This window comes from Delphinapterus leucas, chromosome 7 (genome assembly GCF_059928025.1).
Source record: "Delphinapterus leucas isolate spDelLeu-1000000601 "Yukka" chromosome 7, BTC_Dleu_Yukka2, whole genome shotgun sequence".
Lineage (NCBI taxonomy): Eukaryota > Metazoa > Chordata > Mammalia > Artiodactyla > Monodontidae > Delphinapterus > Delphinapterus leucas.
The window spans coordinates 100,673,598-100,691,780 of record NC_143135.1 but is presented as its reverse complement, the minus strand read 5'-3'; the positions used below and the strand labels follow the sequence as shown (position 1 = coordinate 100,691,780).

The 18,183-nt window shown below is 49.0% G+C and overlaps 1 protein-coding gene across 1 annotated transcript in view; it reads right to left on the bottom strand.

Moving 5' to 3' along the window:
* Positions 1–18,183, bottom strand: part of PKNOX2 (PBX/knotted 1 homeobox 2) — a 94,787-nt gene that overhangs the window by 35,349 nt on the left and 41,255 nt on the right. The window contains exon 4 of the mRNA XM_022560375.2: positions 7,673–7,844. Coding sequence (XP_022416083.1) covers positions 7,673–7,844 — 172 coding nt within the window. The remainder of the gene's footprint in view (positions 1–7,672; positions 7,845–18,183) is intronic.

Here is an 18,183-nt window from a genome sequence, read left to right as displayed (position 1 = left end):
GACCAGAAGATGGAGTCGGGCACTGAATAAATTATTTGCTCTTGCCTAAATTTTCTACTTGACAATATATGGTGTTTAATAAATACTCATTGACTGATTGATGGATAACAATACCCAAACATTTCTTATTCTTACTATGTCTCAGGGACTGTGTAAAACCCATCACATGCCTGATTTATTACACATAACCACCTCTGCAAGTGGGTACCATTATTGCCCATATTTTACAGTTGAAGGCAATGAAGGCCACAGGTAGAAGTTTACTTGCTTATCGTCACACAGTCGGTAAGTGACAGAGCTGGAGCGTGAAGCCACGTTGCCTGTGTTGCTTCACCGGCAACTAAGGGTCTCAGGATTTACACAGAGAAAATGGCAGTTGATAGGGTGCATGGTTTAGGGAGAAAGTGGCTTAGTGACAGGAAGTACGGGCGTCCAGGATACTCAAGTTTAGGATTTCCAGAACCCTCCCTGGCAATGTTCCCGCATTCGGCTGCTCTGGCCTGGCCCGCAGGAGCCAGAGTACCTCAGCGTGCTTCCCCATGCGTAAGAAGAGGGGGTTGGACTGTCAGGTGCCTTCTGTTTTCTGATTCTCTGAACGTTACAGGGACTTCTGATGGTCCTGGAAGGGACCACGTGAGATGATCTAGACCAGTCTCCAGGTGACCGGATGGTCCAAACCCTCCCGGACACATGGCTGCATCTTCTCTCCTGAGGCTCTCTTACCACCTCGGCCATCTCCATGTTCTCTCAGTCTGCTGAGTTCTTCCAAACATTTACTGCAATCTCTGCGCTTTAATATAAAGTGCTGACTCAGCCTTCTGTAGGCACCGAGAACATCCAGGGCTTCCATCAATACAAGCTCCCTTAATTTAATGTTATACATTCAACAAATATTGAGTCTCATTATATGCCAAACACTGGACAAGACCTCTGACTTAAATAAGTTGCCCAGTTAACTTTGTCTTCCCCAGACAAAATAATCCTAATTCCTTAAACCTTTCTTCTTTCTCCCTCCCTTCCTTCCTTCCTTTCATTTCTTCTTTCTCTGAGCTTTCCTTTACTGGACTATCCTTCATTTTCAATCAACATTTTATTTATTCATTTTAAAATCTCTGCGTGAATACACACATACATACCCATACACACAGAAAAGTGCACCTATCTATTTATAGCCAATAAATCCTCGTTAGGTAAAAAAGAATCGGAAAATACAATTAAGTAGAACAAAATAAAAAGTAAAACCTACCCAAAATAGCTTTGCTCAAATGAAATACGCATGCAATGTGTTTAAATAGATTTGGTGCACGGTGGCCAAAAGTGGACCTGCATTTTGGTCTAATAAAGTACAGGTGAAGGATTACTTTTTTATGAGGTAATAGACTTGGTTTAAAGATTTAAGAACATAGAGTAAATCATAATGGTATTCCAAGGCAATGAATATGTAGGACCTGTTCAGTATTAGAGGAAAAAATGGGCAATGCCGTTAATGTGGGGCAGCTGCCTGGCCTGGCGCAAAGCCTGTGGGATTTACCATCAGACAGCTTGGATTTGAGTCCAGACCTACTATTTACAAACTGGGTGACATTGGGCTAATTCCACGACTTCCCTGAGCCTCAGTTTTCCTCATCCCTGTCTCACAAGATCTGATAACGGCTAAAGGAGATAATAATGTGAAAGTGCTTTATAAACCACAGGGAACCAAATGCATATAAACTTTTGCAACCTCTTTTAATGATTTCTAATATCCTGTTGGCTTTTCTATTGCTGTTCCATTTTCAGATAGTGGAAGAATAGTCATCTTCAGTTTTTTCTTCTATATTTATGTTTAGTAAATCATCCTCCATCTTATTTTTATGCAATTTTGGGTTTTTGCCTCTAAATCAGAATAAAACTCTGACATATTAAACTATTTTTCCTAAGTGATCAGTGTCATGTAAAAAGTTATTCCAAATCTTCTAGTGCAATAACAATTCCATTTAATTTAATAGCGTCATCAACTGTGACGAGTGGACCCTTCATTCCTTTTCTCTCAGTTTTGCTTCATCTTTCAGCTTCTCTCCCTCCCTTCTCTTTCAAAATAAAAAAAAGGCCCTCTTCTTCTGAGCAGAGGGCTTCACGAAAGCAAAACGAGATGCACCCTTGCATTTCAGTCTCATATCACAGCGCACGAGCCCCACAAATCTCAGGAAAGCCCGCAGGACGGGGGCCTCTCATTTTCTGGGAAGTCGCATGGCATGATATCCTGAATCTACTATTTTCTGCCCGGGTGTTTTGGACAAGTCATTTAGCTCCATCTATAAATGTAAGCTGATAGGTAATACTTACACTGTAGAGTTGTGGTGAACACTGAGTAAGATCATGTGCACATATGTCCTGGGCACAGAGGAGCTGTGTGTTGTATGTGGATTCTTTACGCCAACGCGCCCCTCCCCCCCACCATCAAATACTTCTCTGAAAAGTGGCCTCTCTTGTAGGATTGCGGCCTCTTCATTCGATAGTGATGTCCTTGCCTTTCAAAACATTTTTTTACGTAGCAGTTTACAATTTGCAAAATGCTTCTCTCTCCATTACCTCATTTGAGTCTCAGAAACATGGGGACACACAGGCATTGTTATCACTCTGCTAGAGATGAGGAGATCAAGGCTCAGAGATTAGGTAACCAGTGAGATTCCAGGCAGAAATTAGGGAGGGAGGTAGCTTTGCCCTGGAGGGCAGATTCCGTTTACCCTCTCCTTCCTCTGCAATTTGGGAAGCTGGAATGTTCTCCCTCATTTACGGATGAAGAAATTGGGAAACACACATTCCTTGAAGTGCTCTGACGCTTCCTGCATGTCACTAGGTCAGCCAAAGCTAAAATCTATTCAGGAATTTTTCCAGACCAGACCAGACCAGCCGGACCTGGCCTGAGCAGTTGGAAATGTGGGGTCACTGGAACAAGGCCTGGGACATGGAAAAAAGGTGAAGTCCAGAGCCTGTAGACTGCTTAGGGAGGCCACCTCGCAGGACAAGTCAAATGCTTTCAAGTCACAATGTGGCACTTCCCTTCCCACGTCCCCAGAGTTTGGAGAAGCATTGTGGTTCAGGGGAAAGAGGTGGGCTTCAGGAGTTACACCCACCTGGCGCAAACCCCAGCTCTGTAACTTATTGACTATAGGGCTCTCGGTCTTGGATTCCCCCTTCTGTAAAATGGGTATAATGATAACCCTCTCATAGGGCTATGGTGAGAATTCAATAGCAGAGCTGGGTGCTAGAGAACAGCGGGTTTTGGAGGCTAGGTCTGGGGTCCTCCACTTACTGGGACGCTCTGGACAATTCACGTGATCTCTGCACTTCGGCGTCCTCATCTGTAAAGTAGGATAGCGACAGCAACCCCCTCAGAGTCGTACTGAGGACAAAATGAGATCTGGCCAGAAAAGAACTAAAGACAAGTGCAGAGGAAGCACTAAGAAAAGACTGGCTCTAGGGCTGCGTCACTGCTGAGCGTGGGCCGGGCTCCACGCCTGTATTTGACCCACGTATGTGCTGTGTGGTCTTGAGCTGGTGATTTCACCTCGTGTCTCAATCTCCTCATCTTAAAACGGGGATAATAATAATCTGTGCCTTGTGGGTCTGAGAAGAGAATTAAATAATACAGGTGAAGTGTTCAGAACGCACCTGGCGCCCAGTAAGTGCACTATAAATGTTAATTGTTACTGGCTTTGATTATTATTTCCTTTCCCTGTTCTGGTGTCTTGTGGGATTTTTCTGCTCCCGTCAAGGCGAAGAGAGTGTGGGCGGGAGGCTGAAGGGAATGGCTCTCTGAAGGGGGCCGCCCGCGGTCTCGGTGGGCCCAGGGTTCTGCCTGGCCTCCTTATTCACAGCCTCTGGCCTCTGGCCCTGCCTCTTCAGAGTGGGCCCAGGGGCCTGGGGGGCCCCATTTTGGAGCTGGTTTTGCGGTCAGGCAGCTATAATCTGTCCCTTAAGCCACACCAGGGTCTCATTAAAACGTGCCCCGTAAGTGTTAAAAAAGTTACACATAAAAAGATTCCATGCATGAAACTGAAACCGTACGTTTTAGAGCTTCGGTTTGAAATCCTGCATAATATATAAAACCTCGGCCCTGCACTGGGGGCCCATAAATCAGATTTCATAAAACAAAAAGCTTTTACCTTTCAAAGAGGTTTGGGGAACTTGCGAATTTTACAGACTGGGCCAACTGCCGGTCGGAGGCTGCTGGGCCCAAGCAGGGGGTCCGAGGGCCAGGTGCCAGAGGCCTGGTGAACGCTGGGTGGGTATGGGAATTGGAGTGAGGGTATCCCCGGGGGAGCATTCCAGCTTAGCCACCACGGGGGTGGAAAGCCACCCGCATGGCACTGAAATGGGGAGGTGGAGAGGCTCAGAGAGCGTGGGTACCAGGGGGAGAGATGCTGGTGGTACCCTGTATAAATGAGGCCTCTGTTACCCCCCGGGAAGCAGAGAGGTAGGTGATGGCGTGCAAGGAGCCAGCAGACCTGGATGCTGACAAGTCACTGCCCTTCTCCAGACTCCAGTGTCCCCATCTATAAAATGGGCGTGCTGCTTTCCACGCTTGTGGTTTCCCCACCAGCGTTTTGGGATTCTAAGTTTCTTTTCGGGCAGCTGGCTAACCGGGAAGGGAGGTTCCCTCGGAAACCTATACTCTGGGCACTTCTCTGGTCTCTGAGCATCTCTGGCAGAGCTTAGCAAACAGTGCCCATGGGAACTCGTCTGAGAGACCGTGGAGCGGGGCAGGTAGACACAGAGATTTGCGTGGACGAGAGGAGGGGACCAGCTGGAGGGGGAGGACCCGCGTGCCCGTGGTGGGCCTGGGGGAGCTGGGGAGGAGGCAGGACCCGAGCGCCCAGCGCGGGACAGAGTTCGGGGGATCCTAGTGTCCTCCTGACAATCCCATCTGTGAAAGTCAACATTCAAGGGCAAAGGAAAGCCGCCCTGACACACATATATCTAAAAAATAAATCTCTCAATTATCTCAGCTCATTTGCTTGGGGTCTCATTTTATGTCCCTGCTCCGCTGCGCAGTATATCTGTCCAGATAAAGAGTTACAGTCCGTTGGGCTACGTGTGTGGGGTTATAAAAAACACAGATGCCAAATTAACTGGCTGTGGCACTCGGCAGCTGATTGAGCTGATAATGACGTGATCTGACCTTTTTCTAATTTCTAATTATGTGCATCTCGGCTGTGCTGGCTGCATGATTCTTGTTCTAATGATGGCTCCTGTGATCGGCCGCTTCATCTCTCCCCTCCCGACACAGGACTACAAGTGGGGTGGCAAAGGGCGCTGCCTGACACCCTCCCCCCGCTCCCGGTAAAGTTTCAGGCTTCAGGCCACACAGTCTCTCTGACGGCCTGGAGGTGAGGTGAGGTGAGGTGGCTGGAATGCCTGGCTTTAGCGATACTGCATTTGACCTCAACCTTCTGGGTGCCATGCATTTAGTTCCACAAGCCATCTCGTGAATATTTTATGACTGTCACAGGAGACAGGCGTATTGGCTCTATAGACGAGGAAACTGAGCTTCAAAGGAGTTGTCATCAAAGTCACCCAGAGGGTGAGCTGTGTAGCTGGGCTGAGGTCCTTGGCTCCTTCAGTGGTCTCCATTTAAATAATCGACCCATCCATCAGTCATTGACTGCAGCTAACTCTGGGTAAATCAGGTCCACATGAGGAGGTGGGCTGTCCAAGGCCTGCTCCACCAGTGGACCACTCCCAGCCCAGTCCCCTGAGATAGAGGCCCAGGCAGCACCGGGGGTCTGGGGCCATTGGGGCAGCTCCTACAACATCCACGTGCCTAGGTGAGGCGTGGCACGTAGCAGACACTAACCAAGTTTTGTTGGATTAATGAAGAAATCTGAATCTTTGAGTGAACAGAACTCTGAGAGACCCAGGTAGTGTGGGCCAGGGGAGAACAGGGAGGCGGCCACACTTTTTGGTATTTTCCAGGCTGGGCTAGAATAAGAGGCTGTCCTCGGGGGGTCCTCTATAGCTCACCTGGCAGGTGGTAGTGGGCAAGGTCTGTGAGGTTTGTTTCCCCAGGACTCCTACCTCTGAAGGTGTAAATTCTTTCATATTACTCAGCCTACTTGGGGTATTTCCTACCAATTTAGGCCTCAGTTTCTTTTGGGGTCAAGGGAGAGGAGTGCCCATTCCAGCTCCTGCAGAAACGGCTGCCTCACTTCCTGGTTCCATGGCTGCTGCGGGTGTAGCTTCTAAAGACCTGACTCACAATTGCGGTTCTGAGATTCTGAGCAGCCGAACAGCAGGGCAGGGCCAGGCCAGCCTGCACTTACTGCTGGACCAACTGGAGAACCTGCACGGGGACAGCTGTCCTGGGGACCTGAGAGACAGTGGTCTGGGCTCCCAGGAAGGATGTCTGCTCAATCCCAGCCAGGGGAGAGGGAGGGCCAGGCACAAGCCGAGGTGGATTTGCGGCTCCCAGAAATCTGCACTAACGCTCCCGACCCCGGTCAGGTGCTTATCCTCTGTCCTCTAAACGCATCATAATACTTCACAAATTTCCAGGCCAGGCTGGGGGGCTCTCCTGGTAGCTCTTCTGGCCTCCATAAAGTAGCATAATCAACTCTTGAGAGAAGCAGTGGGGTGGATAATTCACAACACAGGATAATACCCAAGTCATTTAAATCTGTTCTGCTGGTGCACTGTGTATGTGTGTTTTTCTTCCTTCCTTTTTGGAGTCACATTTGCTTTTCTAATTCTGTTTCCCTTTTGGGAGTAGGTACTAACTAAACTCTGATTGCAAGAGGTCAGTGCTATAATCAATCAATTTGTGGAAGAAAGAGTTTCTCAGAGTTTCCAAATTCACCGTGCATCATCTGGGTAATCCACCCACAGAAAAATCAAGAATTGTGGTTAATAATCCCAGGATGACCGCTGTCATGATGAACAAACAGAGCACCCTCTCTACAGCTCTCTTTCGCTACAGGATTCCCAGGGCTAGATGAGAATTTCAGGCATCATCTAATCTAGTGGTTACCAAGCCTTATTGAAGATTGCAGCTGTCTGGGAAACCTTTAAAAATGTACCTTCACAGGTCCCACCAAACTCACTGAATCACGGTTTCCAGGTGGTGGCCCCAGGCCCGTGTGCTTTTCAAAGCTGTAGTGATGATGTGGATGACAAGCTAGGTTTGGGAGCCTGATCTACTGCGTCCCCCTAAATGGGCAGGACATCTGCTGATCTTCTCAGTGTGACTCTGTTTCCGGTCTTCCTATCACCGATCTGCTTGACGGTGCCTGTCATCCCCACCCTCCACACTGTAGCACATGGGCATCAGCTCCTCTCTGGGCAGCCCAAGACAGATTTACCAGCGTGCCAGGGCTCTAGCTCTTGGAACAGCTACACCAGACATTCTGGGTGCCATGACCCTCCTTTCCTCCCGTCTGCACTGCAAGGGGGTTGTAGGTGATGCTACTAGTGTTGCAGCGGCAGAGGAGGGGAGAGCTTTGGCAGCAACACCTTTGCATGCAACTCTTGGTTTAAGGTTCTCAGATGCTGGAAGGGTACACCTAGTGCCTGCCCACAGGGGGCATGCAAATTTCTTTGTTGAATGCATGAATGAAAGGGTCGCTTCTAGGGCATCTGGAGGGCGTCAGAAGGTAGGGAGAGCCTAGCCAGGGCGGGGTTGCAGGGTCTTTACCAGGTTGTCCAGCTCTGGGTCGTCGCTGAAGAAGGGTTTGTGCTCTTGCTCTTGCTGGTGGACAAAGTTCTCGATGTCCACGTCAAAGCTGGCGGAGGTGATGCACTCCGAGCCCTGCGTGGCCTGTTCACATTTCTCAAACAGCAGCGTCAGGAGCGGGAAAAGAGGGTGCCTGCGGGGACATCAAGAGCTCACACATGCGTACTCAGAGACTTGCTGCCGTCGGGGCTCAGAAGCCACCAGGGTCCCTTCCCACATTGCCGTCACTTCTTCTCCCAGGGTCCCACTCCCTGAGAAAGGCCCCAGTCCCCATGGTCAGCCTAGACGGCAGCATTTCATGCCCTGGCACAGAGAATTCAGTCTCCTGATTCCTAGGGCCTCAGAGGCTTCTGTCCCTCCCCACCAGGGGCCTAACTTTTCTCTTTGTCCAGAGAAACTGCACAGATATTTGATGAGGGATGCTGGGTATAACCCTTCCCAGAAGTAGGTGTCCATTTCTGGCTCAATGTCAATCTGGGAAGGAAATATGGGAAATGTCCAGAAAAGTGCTGGATGTGAACATGCGTGGTTGGTCACACACCCTCCCGTGGCTGCGTGGAGCCAGCCGAGGGTAGCACCCGTGTGTTTGCAAGTGTACGTGGCGGGGTGTGGACCTGAGTACTCGTCACACGTGGAGGGCAGAAGTCTCCACCTGTCCTGCATCTGTTGGCCGACTCAGTTTAGGTCAGACACCCCAGTCACACGTGTAACACTTCCCTACACGTTTCTATCATCACACACTTAGCACAGCTGTAATTAAATACTTCTTTGCATCATTATTTGTCCAGTGTTTTCCTCCAAGGCTGTCTCTGTCTCAATGATCACTGTATCCTCAGGACCTTGCCCTGGCGCTGATAGCAGGCACTTAATAAATATTCGGTGACTGACAATGAACCAGTGAATGACGAATACGTGAGTGTGAGTGTGCGCATGTGTGTGACGGTTCTGTGATGGATGGATGTAAGCTGAAGTGCTTACCTGGCGACTCTATGGGTCTTGGCTTCGACATCACCCACTCTGGGAAGGTTCCCTGACTGCCCCTTCCCTCAACCTGTGCCAACGGCTCCCTGGATTGTTTGCTTTACCACCTGTCTTCCACACTAGACTCTCAGCTACGTGAGGGCAAGAAGCAAGCCCACCTCATTCCTCACTGTCTGCCCAGAGTCTAGCAGCGGCATGTGGATACTAATAAATCTTTGGTGAATATATACATGTTAGGTGTGTGACCCCATTTGCATATACAAGTGCATCTTGTTCTCATTTCTCTGCAGCATGAGTGAACAACTATGTCTTCACACCCGGCACGTGCACATGTTTACATGGGTATTGACACTGGACTCTGGAGCCCCATTCCCTCCCACCATGGTTCCCAAAAAGCAACAGTACATCCCTCTCTGGTTGCTCACCTCAGTGCCCTGGAACCACAACATCTAGCTCCTTTCTTTTTGAGTAAGCTCTGTGAGCTGGGAGAGGAGAAAGTACGTATGTTGGGTCTGGTCCCCAGGCTTCTGCCAATGGGGATGTTGTAGCCAGCACTGCCCATCAGAACTTCTTGAGGTGATGAAGACATTCTACAATCTCTGCTGTCCAATACAGTAGCCACTTACTTCATGACGCCAATGGACATTTAAAATATGGCTGTTTTTGAATAATGGTTTTCTCAGTGTATATGCCCAGTAGTGGGATTGCCGGGTCATATGGTAATTCTATTTTTAGTTTTTTAAGCAACGTCCATGGTGGATGGACCTAGAGTCTGTCATACAGAGGGAAGTAAGTCAGAAAGAGAAAAACAAATACCGTATGCTAACACATATATATGGAATCTAAGGAAAAAAAAAAAGGTCATGAAGAACCTAGGGGTAAGATGGGAATAAAGACACAGACCTACTAGAGAATGGACTTGAGGATATGGGGAGGGGTAAGGGTAAGCTGTGACAAAGCGAGAGAGAGGCATGGACATATATACACTACCATATGTAAGGTAGATAGCTAGTGGGAAGCAGCCGCATAGCACAGGGAGATCAGCTCGGTGCTTTGTGACCACCTAGAGGGGTGGGATAGGGAGGGTGGGAGGGAGGCTGAAGAGGGAGGGGATATGGGGACATATGTATGCATATGGCTGATTGACTTTGTTGTACAACAGAAACCGAGACACTATTGTGAAACAATTACACTGCAATAAAGATCTATTAAAAATAAATAAAATATGGCTCTTGTGTCTAGGACACTGAATTTTTTATTTTGTCTAATTTTAACTAATTTTAATTTAGATAGCAACATGTGGCTAGTGGCTACCATATTGGAAAGCACAGCAAGTCCTGAAAATGAAAACAGATCATGCTTCTTCCCTCCAGCACGCTATGATTAAACATGCCGAGAAGGACTGAACATTCAGCCTGCATAGTGTTTGTAGGCCGATGGGGGACCCCTGTGAGCCTGTCCCATCCTGGGATTCCAATAATCCTGGGCAGAAAGGCAGAAGGTGCTGAGACCCATCCACACTCAAATCTACACCTACTGGTCATTCTACTCAAGCTCGGGGGCAGCGGGGGCTGAGGGGAGATGAATTCCTGCCACAGATGAGCTGCGTGGCTTGGCAAAGCTGTCTCTAGACACTATCTCCCTGACCCTTGTTTTGGGAGCTGATGTGTAAATAGCTGGGCTCCAAGGCTGCAGGCTGGGTCACAGTCTGGAGGAAAAAAGGGTCAATATCTGAGGGTAGCCCATCTGCAGCCCCAAATTGCTAGAAGAGCTACTCGGCCCCCTCAGGAAGCTGGTGGGAAAACAATGGGTTCGCTCAGCCATCCGCTGAAGACAAAGAGAAAACCAGGTGAAGGGGTTAAACTCCAGTATAAGTCTTCATTTGCAGCCACTAATACCACAGCATATTATAGTCTAATCTAACCTGATCCCAGTTTAATGCAAGATTCTCCTGGCCCTGAGTGGAATACCAAAGGAAGCCTTCATGGCTGGGATTTAAGCAGAGACCTGCAGTGGTTTAGCTGAGGGACATGAAAGGCAAATTCCAGACGGTGTTATGAATTATTGCGCCTTATGAACCTTCCTATCTCAACAGATGCCCGCTGCCATTTAAACAGCCACTAGATCAATTAGGAGTGAAAGGCACAAATCGACTCCGTACAAGGGCACTAAATTACCAGGAACTAATAATCCGCAGCGTCGCGCCAGGTGGTGGGGGGCGCAGCCCCTGCCCCATCCCCACGGCGGCCGCGGTCACTGCACGTTCCTTCCTCGCCGGCTGGAGGCAGGGTGGGCAGCTGCTGACGGTGTGTGGGTGTGCCGGTGCACGTGTGTGCACCTGGGTTGAATGTGGGCCGTCAACGAGAGCAAGTGTGAGCGTTGTGTAAGTGGGCTGTCCTAGGTGTTTTTATTGTGTGTGCACACACGGTGTTGCGTCTCTGCTGTACCATGCACATATGGGTTGCGTGTATGGAGCTGGGGTGCAGAGTTTGTGTGCTGTGAATACAGGGTGCCTATGCCCTCTATTGTATGCAGTGTGTGTGCAGGGCTACGTGCTATCTGTATGCAATGCGTGTGCGAGCATCATGTGTTTTGTGTACACAGCGTGCGTGGCATGTGGGGCGGGGAGGAGGGAGCTGCCGGTGACTGCATCTCCCAGCTACCAGCCCAGGAGTTGGGCTGGGGGGAGAGGGTGAGCTCATCTGCCACTGTCCTGGCCTCTGCAGGGAGAAGAGTGATCAGGGAGGGCCTCTCTGAGGAGGTGACATTTGAGTTAAGCCTGGAAGGACGAGGAGGCAGTCAGGCAAAGGTCAGAGGGAGGGGCTTGCCAAGCAGGGGAAAACGCAAAGCACTTCAGAGAGAAATGAGCTTGGCATGTTTCTGGAACAAAATCCAGGCGCTTGTGGCTGGAGCAAGGTAGGCAAACGGAGGGAGATGAGGTCGAAGAGGTGAGCAGCAGTTAGATCTGAGGTCTCACACAGAGCTGGGCTTTTGGGGACTGGGGTGGAGGCACTGTCCCCTCCACTGGGGGACAGCGTGTACCTTCCAGGCAGAGCTCTAGCATTGGTCCATTTTATAAACCTCTCCCCTGCAGGTGTCAGATCTCCCATGTATGTATGTATGTATGTGTGTGTGTGTGTGTGTGTGTGTGTGTGTGTGTGTGTGTGTGTGTGTGTGTGTGTGTGTATGTGTGTGAGAGAGAGAGAGAGAGAGAGAGACGAGGGCATATCTGGGCGTGTTTTCTATGGCTTCTGCCATCTCTCAGTAGAAGAAAATGTGCTTTCCATCCTCTCCCCCAAGTTAAGCAAGGACCGGTGGAGCACAGAACAGGCCTCCTGGTTGCTGCCATGGCCCCTCTCCCCAGCCCCTCCCTGCCTGAGCTGCACTAACAGTTCCCCAATCCTCCCTTCATACCCCACCCTCCCCAGCCTCCTGCCTCTGATTCCACCCGCCCTGATCCCTGGATCCCTGAGCCCAGGAGTTCGGATGACATCTGTGCTCACCCACAGCTTTTCATATGAACCACAGCCAGGGTTGGTAGGGCTGCCTGTGGCTCCCGTGCTCTATCCACCTGCATCTCTCGATCACCCTGACTGCTACCTGCTACCTCAAGTGTGGGGACTGCTGAGATGCTCTGTACCACCCCTGAGAAACAGGCTCAGTCTCCCAGTGACTCAGCTGGGTTCTGTGGCTGCAGTGATGCTATGGCCTTCTTTAAGGCTGTTCCCAGCCCAGTTCCCAGCCCCTTCCCCAGTTGCCCATCCTACACCTGCCTAAGCGTTGACCTATATTTTAAGCTATCCTCCAACATCACCCCATAAGGCTGGGGAAGAGGCTGGAAGCCACCTTCAAGGAGTCCTTTCCAGCAGCCTCCACTGCGGGCCTCGGGTGGGGTGGGGTAACTAGGGCAGTGACCAGGAGGGCTGGGCACTTTACCCTCCAGGGACATGAATGCCCTTGTCTGAGCCAGGCAGGGGATCGGAAGGGGGATTTCCTGGTCATGCGTGGGATACTGGTCCTGTCATTCTTGACCTTCCCTGAGCTTCAGTCTGTCCAACTAGAAAATGGGTTTTAAGGAGTTCCTCTTCCCGCTGTCCAGATCTCTCGCACCGTGGATCAGTACCCTTCAGAGGCTGGAAGCAGAAACGTGCAAACTCGGTCCCCAGTGCCTGGACGATGATGAACGAGATGTGAAAGATGGCCATTAGCCTTTATTTCCAGAGAGCCGAGGACGTCTGACCTCCAGAAGAGCTCGCCTTCTCCCTCCCTGACCTTTCTCCACGCTTTTCCCTGTGTCGCCTCCCACCTGACCTCCCCCTCCAGCCCAATCTCTCTCTTTTTTTTAATTTTTATTTTTTTGAATTTTATTTTATTTATTTTTTTATACAGCAGGTTATTAGTTATCTATTTTATACATCTTAGGGTATATATGTCAATCCCAATCTCCCAGTTCATCCCACCACCGACCCCCCGCCACCCCCCCGCCAATCTCTCTTAAGCCGTTCAAAATTTGGAGAAAATAAATCTCACTGCACTAATTCAGGGAGAGTTTGAGCCTCGTTGGTGCAGAACAAATAAAAGGAGTGAACTGGCATGACATTTTACTGCAGAAGAGAGGTCGTTTCCAGCCACTAATAGAAAGGATCTGACACAGACTAATAAAGAGAAATGAATTTCTCTAATGGCCTCATTTATCACATTCAGCGCTGTGCCTCTGCCTGGGTGCTGGGAGGGCAGGCTGCCCCGAGTGCGGACAGTGCCAGGAGCGGGGGGCGAGAGAGGACCTCAAATAAGATTTTATTATATCTTGTTTTCTTTTCGGAGTCCCCACCCCCAGGCCCACCCTCTTCACCTCTCCCCAGGAGCGTCTGAACCAAAAGCAAACTCAAGATATACAGCTCCTGTTAACAGCTCCTGTTAACGATCCAGAGAAATAAAGAACCCCTCTCCACAAACTCAAGATATACAGCTCCTGTTAACGATCCAGAGAAATAAAGAACCCCTCTCCACAAACTCAAGATATACAGCTCCTGTTAACGATCCAGAGAAATAAAGAAAGAACCCCTCACCACAAACTCAAGATATACAGCTCCTGTTAACAGCTCCTGTTAACGATCCAGAGAAATAAAGAACCCCTCTCCACAAACTCAAGATATACAGCTCCTGTTAACGATCCAGAGAAATAAAGAAAGAACCCCTCTCCACAAACTCAAGATATACAGCTCCTATTAACAGCTCCTGTTAACGATCCAGAGAAATAAAGAACCGCTCTCCACAGAACTGCAGTCTTGTGCTAGCTTAAGGTGGTTAAACCGGATGTGTTGATTTCTACAGGGGTTTAAGCTATTGTTTGGTTTAATTACTTCTGACATTTCTGCCTTTGTTGTTTTCTGCATCACCCAAATTCGCTGGCCTAAAATGTCCAGTCTGGGGCCAGGGTGCGTAGGGCTGCCTCTGGGAGCACCTCAAAGGGCCTGGGCCTAAACAGGGCAGAATTTTGGCTGAAGCCCTTTGCAGAGTTGAATGTCACCCTCTCTCCAGCAGCAGGGAGGCTGAGACCCCTCGCTGAAGCCCCAGATTTTCTTGAGGGCAAAGCGATCCGGGCCCCCCCTCATCCCCCCACCCACACACATATTTCTAGTGAGGCTTCTGAGAGCATCCTCAGGCAGGAGAGCTTCAGCGCCTTCCATTTTACTCCTCCCTCTTTCAAGACAGATGTTCTCACTGCAGATGGCCCAATAGGTTTCCCTAACATTTTCGAAGACCTCTTGGGATGGAGACCATAACTTCCTTGGTAATTTTTATACTCGTATCTAACTGCAAGCTCCCCTATAAGGCTGAAGCTCATTTCCTTTTGCTAAAAGGACTCAAAAGAAGACAAGTGGACTTTGTTCTGCTTCCCTCCGTTCCTCCTTGGACAACCTGGGTTAAGAAAAACGTTTTGTTTTAACATTTCTTTCTGCTCATAGGGCCATAAACAGAGAAGCAGAGATAGGAAAAAGAAAGGATGCCAAAATATAGAGCTTCAACAGATAACAAACAAGGACCTACAGTACAGCACAGGGGACTATACTCAATATTTTGTAATAACCTATAAGGAAAAGAATCTGAAACAGAATATATAAAACTTATATATATATATATATAAACTTATATATATAAAACTTAATCACTTTGCTGTACACCTGAAACTAACACAACATTGTAAAGCAACTATACTTCAATTAAAAAAAAATTTTTTTAAATAGCGCTTCAGAGAGGCTATAACGCAAAGAACACAAGAAACAGGGAACAGATATGAAGAGAGAAACAGAGCCCCACAGACTGCGGTTGCGGGATGGCGATGCCAGTCACACACATGGGAGGACATTAGTGTTGAGCTCCCTTTCTGGGTGATAAACCTTGTGATTCACAGTCATGCCACTCTGTCACTTCTGAGCCTCTCAGCCATCCCTCCCTTTGTGACCTTGGCCAGAACTGCAGACCTCAAGTATGGGTCCAGCCAAGTGTGTGGCAGCCTGCCTGGCTGTCCACTGCCTCTCCCTGTGACTGACCTTGGAGCCCCCAGGCCTGTCCTGTACCTCCCTTCACAGCCCAGTATCAGCACTCACCACCCCCTGAGGCTTGGCTGCTTCCTCCGATGGGGACAGGGTGGGGTGTCAGAGCCTTTGGCCCTTCCTAGCTGGGATGAGAGTGGACGGTCCAGAGGAGGGAATGTATAGTAGGAAAGGAACATTTCTGGATGGAGGTTTTTGGTGATGAGGCAGTGGGACCAGAGCCTGGTCAGGGTCAGACCTGTGCAGAGGACATTAGCCACTGGCCAGTGAGGTGGGGGTAAAGGGGGGCAAGCAGCGACCCAACCTGGTCTCCACGGACACACACAGCGGAGGTCTCAAGTTGTCAAAGGCCCACCACCCTGGAAACCCTACCCGGGGGCTGGCATTGTAACCCTTTATTTCTAGTGCCCCAGGTCAGGTCACTGAGATCACAGAATCAGAGACAATACCCTGGAGGCACCTTTCAGGACGACTCCTGCCCCTTTCCTGGGCATCTTTTCATGGCCAGAAGGCCCATTCCAAGTAGTCGTTCTGAGAACTACAGTGCAATCTCTCCTTGATGCTGACAAAACAGAGTCAGCACCATCAGAGCACACCACGGTGCTTCACAGCGTGGTCTCAGCTTTCTTGTCAGCGTTTCTCCTGGATAGACTCAGTGGGGAACACTGTAGTTGAACAAACAGCAGGTGGCCCCGGGCCCCTTGCACCTTCATCACCCCCTCAAGGATAGACTTTGGAGACAGATAATTAATTGTGTGACTCTGGGGCAAGTTACTGAATTTCTCTGAGCCTCAGTTTCCTCTTTTATAAAATAGGGATAACGGCACCTACCACAGAGGTTATTGTTAAGAATTACATGAAGGAACAAGTAGAGTGTCTGGCACTCAGTAAGCTGTCAATTAACGCTTGTTCCAGTTCCCTGGAATGGCACGGGGGCACCTTTTTTTATTCAGGTCAACATCGACGCTATCCACTCCAATAAATGTATAATCCCATCTCTACTGGCTCATTTGGCAGGGAAACAAGCCCACATGCCAACTCAAATAGAGGCACAGAAAGAGGAGGAGGAGAGGCAAAGGACAACTTACTGGACCTCGGAACCCCATTTTTGAAACCAAAAAACACTGCCAGTAAGAATTTATTTTTATTTCCCACAGGACAATGATTAAATTCTATTGACTACAGTTGTCTGTGCACAGATCTGTCTTCCTCACTACATGGGGAGCTTCTCTGGTCCACGAACTCGTCTTAGCTCTGAATTCCCAGCACAGTGCCTGGCACAGAGCAGGGGATCAATAAATATTCGGAGGATCAGCGAATGGGGACAAATGAATGAACGAAGCAAGCACTGACAGCAAGCGGAGATTCTGAGACACAAGCCTAAAGTTCTTTCGGGCCCGGAATCCACTCCCCTGTGGTACCAAGGTCAGCTACAGCCATCTGGCAGCTTCCAGCCACAGTTACTACAAAGGGCCCCAGTCTCCTCTGGGCTCTGCTGGGCGTGTGGGGTGAGGGCTGGCAGGGTCTCAGGGGCAGACGAGTAAGTGTGAAGGAAGCGCTCGGCCAGCCCTCCTCTCCTCCCCTCAAAGGCACCAGATGGAGAGAGCAGAGTGGGGTGGGGGAGACCAAGCCAGCAGCTCCTGGTTGGATGTATTTTTACTTCAGGTGTGACGTTGAAACCATGCGGGTGTATTTTTAGTCCTGCCCAGTGGGCGGTATGTTCGCCTGGGTTGCCTTGGAGAGGACTTCTTCTTGTTGCTAAATTGGAATTGCATCTGCTGGGTTCCTGGGCTCCAACCAGCTCTCCTCCCCCAGGTGGGTGGACAGGTCCATCCCTGGGGAGTGTGGGGCTCAGGGGAGGCCACAGTCTGCTTTGTCCCCATCCCTTCACACACACACACACACACACACACACACACACACACTCACACCCTTCCCTCCTGGCACATTAAAAAAAAGGAATAAATGTGAAATCTCAACAAACTGGTTGTTAAGGCTGGTCTACAAGGGCGAGAATACAAAGAACCTAAAACATGAGACCTGGTAGGATCTCATCTCCAGCCCCTTCATTTTCTCCCCAGTTTTACTAAGAAATAATTGGCCTGCATCACTGTATAAGTTTAAGGCACGTAGCATGATGGATTGATTTACATACACCCTGAAATGATTACCACGATAGGTTCAGCTAACATCCATCTTCTCAGATAAAAGAGAGAAAGGAAAAGAAAATTTTTCTCCTTGTGATGAGCACTCTTAGTGTTTACTCTCTTAACTTACCTATATATGATAGAGCAGCGTTAGCTGTAGTCGTCATGTTGTACATTACATCCCTAGTACTTATTTCTTTTATCACTGGAAGTCTGTACCTTTTATCACTGGAAGTCTGTACCTTTTGACCACCCTCCTCCGTTACCCCCTCCTTCTACCCTTCACCTCTGATAACCACAAATCCAATCTCTTTTGCTCTAAGTTTTTTTTAGATCCCACATATAAGTGGGATCCTACAGAAGTTGCCTTCCTCTATGATGTATTTTACTTAGCATAATGCTTTCAAGGTCCCTCCATGTTGTCATAAACGGCAGGATTTCCTTGTGTTTTATTTCATGTCTGAATAATATCCCACTGTGTATATATACCACAACTTCTTTATCCATCCATCCATCAGTGGACATTTAGGTTGTTTCTGTGCCTTGGCTATTATAAATAATTCTGCTATGAACATGGGGGTGCAGATGTCTTTTCGAGTTAGTGTTTTCATTTCCTTTGGATCCCCAAAGTGGGACTGCTGGATCATAGATAGTTCTATGTTTAATTTTTTAAGGATCCTCCATACTGTATTCTAGAGTGGCCGCACCAATATACAATCCCAACAGCAGTGCACAAGAGTTCCCTCTTCTCCACATCTTTACTATCACTTATCTCCTGTCTTTTTCA